Genomic DNA, 7,500 nt, shown 5'->3' with positions numbered 1-7,500 from the left:
ATAAGATCCGAGGCTATGGTGACGAGAACGGTGCTACGCCCTGCACGAAAACGTAAAAACTGCGAATCTGCCGACCTTTAAGAGCCATCGCTTTCTCCTATTAACCTCATTTGCTATAATGTTTTCACTGTGGTTAATAGTGGGATCATCTCTCAGCTGATCAAGCTCCCAAACACTGGATGACAGGGAAAAAAAGATATTTTACCTGGCTTCCAAATGCCCTGATGACTGTTTAAAGAACTGCGACCTTCGCTGGGAGATTCTTCTAAATTATCATAATTTGAATCAGCTTCATCATCTCCCACCCATATCATACCATAATCAGAAAGAAATTCCTAATAAAGAAAAACGTGGAAAGAACTGGAAGTTGTGTATTCATTTCGGGCACCATTGTCCGTTACTTGGGTATCAACAAAACGTCTCAAGAAAGGCGTTTTCCCGCATTGTCAGAGCTATCCTTAAAAACACAGGGCCATCAAGCGTTTAATGGCAAAAACTTGTGTTATTCAAAATGCAGGCAAGCACTTGTCATATTACAGTATCTTAGAATGGTTGACAAAGCAGCCACCCTCTATAAAGAGGCCAGTTTTTTGTCCTGAGTTTTCGCTCAGACATACAAAGGCCGTATTTGTTACTTGTATTAGGCGGCCACCTGGTAGAAGTCGTACAGTTCCTCAAGCCCTTATGTAACGTTTAAAAAGCGAGCAGCACTGTTTTAGCAGGGTTTAAAAACACACGAGGCATAGCCGAGTGTTTTTAGACCCAATAATGCCGTGCTGAGAGTTTTTTGAATGGCTTCAAAACCATTCCACAAAAAGAGTGTCCCTACTAAAGTACTAACGAGGAGTGTTTTATCAGGATATAAAGCTCATACACGTGACATTTTATCGGTGTTTTGAATATTAAGCTGTTAAGCTCACGAATTATTGATGAGTTTTTGAAATACATGTTCGACTGTACCAACCATATTATTGACTTTCTTTCCTGATTTTGATTTGAAAAAAAAAGTACAATTTTTAAGCAATATTATTTCAAAGTAAGTTAATTACCATAAATAAATGGTTCAAATAGAAACAAAATGAACCCTAAAGCATGAACAATTACCTCCATCTGGAATACTTGAGTCTGCAGTCTCCTGCATTTCTTTTCCAACTCTGTTATTGTATCAGAATTGTAACCTTTAAAAAATTGGAGGAATCGTAAGAAAAGTAAAACTTATTTTTACATCTTTTCATCTGCTGCAACTACTGCTGGCAAATTTTAGTGTTTATGATTGATTTAATATGTAGAGTGCAATTGCCGTCACTATGGAGTGTTTTCACTCACGTGACCAGCAGCCATATTGGATTACTGAAACAAAAGAACGTATTTCCAAAAAATTTAGTTCAATTCCCTGAGGATTAGTTTGGCACACCATCATGGCCGCCATTTCTTTGTTTTGGAACATCAACATGGCTGCCGTGACGTCATGTGAAAACACTCTATACTTGGTGTAGTGATTGGTGATTGGTGATTTGAATTCTAACCCCACTTTTTTCATCAATAAGATGCCAAGATAATTCCATTATTGCAACTTGCATCCCCACATTTCCCACAGTTTGCGAAAGGTGCGTGTATAAATTGCTTGGAATTATTCTGATCGGTTTGTTGCCTTGTTTGTAACCTGTTGTTTTTTTTCAACTCACAGCAAATTGCAAACGGTATGGAGTGGTTTCTATTTATTAAGGGTATTACATGAATCAACAGAAATGCATAAAGCTAGCAAAATTTTCGAAAGGTACAAATGTATAACAATAAAATTATTGACCAAATGCTTTTCCTTTTTTCCAGTTCAATTAAATAATATGATCTGCTAGTGATCATCTGAACTTACATGTAAAAACAAAACAAAAACAAAGCTACAAAAATATAGTGCCCCTTAAACTTGGTGGCTAGTAAAGGTATTAACAATATGTTTTTGCTGAGAAACTCAATGAAAATCTCTAGATAGGCCAGGTACGTAAATGAATAAAAAGGCATGCATTTTATGAATCTATCCTTACCCCTTGCTTTATCCAATAATTTAGCTTTTTCCTCTAGTATACGTATCTTTTTATCCTAAAGTTGTCAAAAGTTCAGTTAAGTCAAAATTGAAAGAATTTTCAGCAAATTAATACACATAATGCATGTTATTTACTGGCTGGAAGGTCTGTATAGGGTAAAACTGTGCCTAAGTTGACACTGAGACAGAGACCAAGACTCGAGGGCACATTGTTCCCCTACTTTTTTCCCTAAAAAAATTGCTGACTGGGAACCATTGCTAATTAAGGCTGGCCTGCGATACTTATTATTAAAAGAGAAATATCAGGCAATACCGCAATGATCAGTTTATTAATATTTGTAAAGCAACACTGTTTACTTCTAAAAACACTTAAAAGACTTCAAAAAAATATACTTTTGGTCTATTTTTTCACATCACACAAGCTCACGCAACCAGGGCTAGGATTGCGCCTGGCTTAGCAGGCAAGATAGAGAAATTCTGCCCACTCACAGAGCCAATCAGATTGCAGGATTTGCAGAATTCCGCTCGCTCACAACATAGAGAAAAAAAAAAAATAATAAATTACCGGTACTGTTGAAAAGATACCCCACTATAAGACACTGGCAAGCCTTTTTTTTCCCCCATTATCCTTCAATTACTTAATAAGAGTCCTGAAAGATAATCTTAAAGCCATTTCATTCCACAATTTTGCTACTTCTGTCAGCTTTTCAAAGCTGATGGCTGAATATCCATTTACACTACCCCGAAGTAACTGGTTTAGTCAGAGGTGAAAGTTGAAAATGAGATGGAAGCCACCAAAGCATTTTAATAAATTGTTGAATTCTTGACCAGCAATTGCACTTTTTTCCCACTTCAACCACTTATTAACGAAAATCCACTACGCAAAATTTCCAACAATAATTGATGATTTTCCCCAAGGACCAGAAGCACTATTCTTCTTTATCCCAAAATAAACATTGTATGTTTGCTATAATATGGTAAATAAATGTATTATGTAAGTTCAGTTTCACTTAAAGGGCTAGTGTTAAACATATGATATGATCAATTGGCATATATCAGAAGCGGGAAAAAGAGACATAGCATGAGCTTCTGTATGCCCCTGGTCGATACACTTCTCATTTGTTCTAGGTCTTCAGCGCACAACCATGATTTAAACTTCAAATCACACTTGTAAATCAAAGACCATAATACCAGTATTCATGTACATGTATACTTGGTTTTAAACTGTACACTGTCGAAATAATGCTACACAAACCAAACTACATGAAGACAATAAAATTGAGTTTTTGTCAACTACAAATCCTGCAGGCAATGGTTTAAACCATTCTGTAGGGGACCCTCTTTGGAGGAAGTAACAAAAGCCAAATTCAAGCAGCTATCACCCTGAAAGTCTCCAGGGCAAAACTGCATACCCATCCACCAGGGATTTGCAACCATGGAGGAGCTCAGATGCTCAGTAAACTCCCCAACCTCTTTAGTAAAATAATTATGACACAGATGTGAAGTGCCAGTCAGAGAGTACATAAATGCAACTGTAGCCTCTATGAAAGCATGGTATAGAGTGTGAGTACACCCTAAATCAAAATGTGGCTTTTAAGAAGCGTATGGAACCATGATCCATATGATCTTTGCACTAAACCAAGTACACATTCAAAAACTAGGCATGACATTCAGAAGAAACACATTATTTCCACATTGTATTTATCAATCTGACCAAGACTTTCAACTCAACTGTTCAACTGACACTGTGATGCCTTGTTATGGAAAACTAGGTGTAGCTACACTGTAGGTGTCCAGGACAATGATTTGGTGGCCAAGCTGAAAAATCCTCAAAGCCAATCCCATTCATTTGACGAACAGAGAATAACACAAGGTTGTGTCATGACCCCCAACCTGCTCACCAATCTATAATCTCAACCATATTTTTTAATCCCATTCCTCCATACCAATGACTGAACATAGAATCATACAGTTGAAGGAATTCAACCAATCATAGTAATTCCCTTCTTATACCCTGCCAGGTGCTTTGGCCTGACAATAAGCATTGCATTAAGAAGACTATTAAATTATACCAGGAAAGCCACCTAAAAACATTGCCATCACAACAGAGTGTATAATGCCTGGGCTAATCAATGCAAGAGGTGGTCACTCTAATTGACTTGTCTTTTAAAGGGTTTGAGTGAAAATCAAGGCAGAGTAGCCAGCAGTGAGACGCAAATTTCTAACAAACGGACAGCGGTATACCACCTGTGACTCAGGCTTCCAACGAAACCCCTGAAAGCAAGAAAGTAGTCAACTCCACTTAAATCATTCAACTTGCTCTACAAGATTAAGAATGATGGTTTAAATTATTTTTATCACTCCTGGGTGTACTGAATTTGGCAGCACATAGCAGTAGAGTTTCTGGTCAATTTGTCTGTCAGGTAGTCTCCTATAAGTTTTAATAGGTTTGACCTAAATCTTTGAAATTCTAACACTTTTGAAACAGTGGTTTAGAGCATGACTGAACCAAAGCATACGCAGTACATGTACCCTCATAAAAAAATAATAAACCTAGTTTTAATACCTTTTCTTGCAATTGAGTCTGAGAAACTCTCAACTGTTGTTCAGCTTGAGTTAATCTTGTCATCATGCTGCCAAGAAGATCATGATCTGAAGGCACTATTATTTAAAAACCATTAAAGATTTAAGAACCCTATGTTAAACATCTTGAATTCTCATTTCCTGAAATCATACATACAATGTACAATGTATTTTATTGTGGCTAAACACACATTATAGCCCAAAAGACTTTAAAAGAACCTGAAAATAAATCCAAATTTAATATAATAACATTAAGAATACAGTTGTATGTCTTTGAGTCTCTGGGGATAAAACAAGACTTTTTGGTACCTGCAGGTGCACATGCTTTCCAGCACATTCACTATTTAGAATTAAATTTTTGCTTTGTTTTCCTTTGTTGTGTTCCTGAGAAAACATTCGAACATAAGCTTTGGATTTTTCATCTGTTGCATCACAGGAAGGAGATTATAAAACAGAAAAGCAGCAGACAACATGGACAACATTAGTTCAACACGAAAGTGAAAAATGAAGACTTAATTGTACAATGTAATGGGGAAATTTGAAGAAATTTATACCAGATAAGTACATGGGGCAGTAGTATTTTCTTGCACCCATGTTCAGAACAATAATTTGAGAACACACAGAGAGGCCTTTACTGAAAAAACGCTGCACCTTTAAGCAGAAAACTTCGGTAAATTTTTCTTAAGCCTTGGGTGATTTCTATCATGATCAAAGACTGAATTTAAAACAATAATAAAAAATGACTTAGAATCATGATCAATATAAAGGAATAAAATAACCTCAAAATCTCTCACAAGCAATAATTTAAAAACTGTATGCTTCTTAATAATTTGTGATTAACCCAGTGGCTTAGTTCAAGCCCAAACTAGGTGAATTGTATCTTTAAGTTAACAACCTGACAATAAAATCTCAGGTCCAGAGTGAACTCCACATTCCTACCGTATAAACTACATGTTCTTACCATTTGTTGAGCTTGAAGACTTTGGTAATTTGAGAGGTCCATCCCTCTTCAGCATAGAGTTTGATGGATCATCTGGGAAAAAAAACCTATTTCAATTGCAGCCATAGATTCACACAAGTTTGTGGGTATAATAGTCATTCAACATTATTTTAAATAATTTAAAAGGACACCTTTCAAGTGTAATTACATGTAGGTCAAAAACCAAGGTCTAATCATCACCAAAATTAAACATGCAGTTTTGTGATAATAATGACAGATGTTAAATTCTAACTTTTAGAAATTTTGGTACTAGCACATTTTCAGTTTCTCCAATTACTGTACAGTAGTTACAAGTCTGGTGTTCCATTCAGTTAGTATCAAATTAGTGAAAGTCAGATGTTGACAAGGGATCGCATCTTATTTCTAGTTTTTATGTGTTTGTAGTACTTTATAAAACTGATGGTGAATTTGTCTTAAATGGAAGGGCCATACAGGGTCAGCCGTCATAACTAAAATTAATGGTGGGAAGATAATTTCAGCTGGCTATTATGATTATAATTGAAACACTGAAAGTCAAAAACTAAAAAAAAACCAGCTACTTTGTAGTATACATGTACATAACCCTTTCAGTCTTGAGAGTATAAAGTGAATGTACAATAGATTTTACTCTATAATATAATTCTGTCTTATTCATTTATATATTCACTTATTTTAATAATATTATAATAATTACATGTATGCAACTTCTCTTCAGTCTGTCTATTGTGTAATCACCTTATCCCAATGTGTATTGTTAGGTTTTATTTTATCTTAATATCATATCATCTGTAGTAAGTTTAGTGCCATGTATGCCATTACTCTGTACGCCCCGATTAGCCTTGCTATATGGGTGCAGACTGTTCATCGTAAAATTTAATGGAAATTTTTTAAAATAAACTTGAAATTGAAAATTTGAACTCTGTCTAACACCAGACGATTTTTGCTCATCAATGAGGGTCACTTTGAACAGTGATGAATTGGTTAATTTGTGTAGCAACCATCTCCAAACTATAATAATTTGTATTACCTGTATTATCAGAAACCCATAAGGGTTGAAACGTGTAACGGCCCCTTGTGTGCTGGGAAACAAGCTTCTGAATATTCAATTTGCTAAGTACCATATTTGGAACAACAAGAGCGAGGTGTTTCCAAATATGGTACTTAGCACTGAAACATTCAACCAATCAGTTGGCACTGAATATTCGGAAGCTGTGAACGCGTGTTACATGTTTCAACCCTTATGCGTTTCTGGTATTGTTCAATCAAGTCACTCAACAAAGGATATGATGGATCAAGAGTTTTTCTCAGGATTAACCTACGGACTTCTGGGGCTTTCCCATTGATGAGTAAAATCGTCTTTCGTTACACAGAGTAAAAATTAACACTATTAAAGTCTGGCTAGTTTAGGCTGGTTTAGGATAAAGGTTAATTAATATTGTTGACTCTTGACTGCACTACTTGATTTTAAAGTTGTACCTGGTCCATGATTTGGATTTCTAAAGGGAACTTGCTGTCTGAAAGAGTAAGGGAAAATGAATGCTAACAAAATTAATTTGCATCAAGAGTTATGAGTTCTTGTAGCTATAGCACAATGGGTAGAGTATCTGACAGGTGTTATGGGGGGTCATACGTTCATTGAACTCTGCCAAGGACTCTGATCTTTTCTGGCGTCCTCTCGACAGTTGCCAAGCAACTACTTTAATAACCTTCCCACAGGCGCATGACATTGTTAACATCGCTAGTGGCATTGTGAAATTTGAGGAGTATGACATTATAGAGCTTCAAGTGAAGCTAATCCTTGCAGGTATGATCACAATTTTAGCAATTGAGTAGAGAACCCTGAAAAATTAACGGCCTTCAATAGGGTTTGAACCTGAAACTTCGCAATGCCCGTGCG

General features: G+C 36.1%; 1 protein-coding gene across 1 annotated transcript in view; it reads right to left on the bottom strand.

The window, feature by feature from the left end:
* Positions 1-7,500, bottom strand: part of LOC137997190 (UBX domain-containing protein 11-like) — a 19,264-nt gene that overhangs the window by 11,211 nt on the left and 553 nt on the right. The window contains exons 2-7 of the mRNA XM_068843047.1: positions 7,080-7,117; positions 5,586-5,657; positions 4,608-4,702; positions 2,043-2,097; positions 1,105-1,178; positions 206-335 (exon numbers count right to left, since the gene is read on the bottom strand). Coding sequence (XP_068699148.1) covers positions 206-335; positions 1,105-1,178; positions 2,043-2,097; positions 4,608-4,702; positions 5,586-5,657; positions 7,080-7,117 — 464 coding nt within the window. The remainder of the gene's footprint in view (positions 1-205; positions 336-1,104; positions 1,179-2,042; positions 2,098-4,607; positions 4,703-5,585; positions 5,658-7,079; positions 7,118-7,500) is intronic.

The sequence above is a fragment of the Montipora foliosa genome, chromosome 3, assembly GCF_036669935.1.
Source record: "Montipora foliosa isolate CH-2021 chromosome 3, ASM3666993v2, whole genome shotgun sequence".
Taxonomy (NCBI): domain Eukaryota; kingdom Metazoa; phylum Cnidaria; class Anthozoa; order Scleractinia; family Acroporidae; genus Montipora; species Montipora foliosa.
Note: the sequence above shows the minus strand (reverse complement) of the source record. Positions and strands in the feature narration are given on the sequence as shown.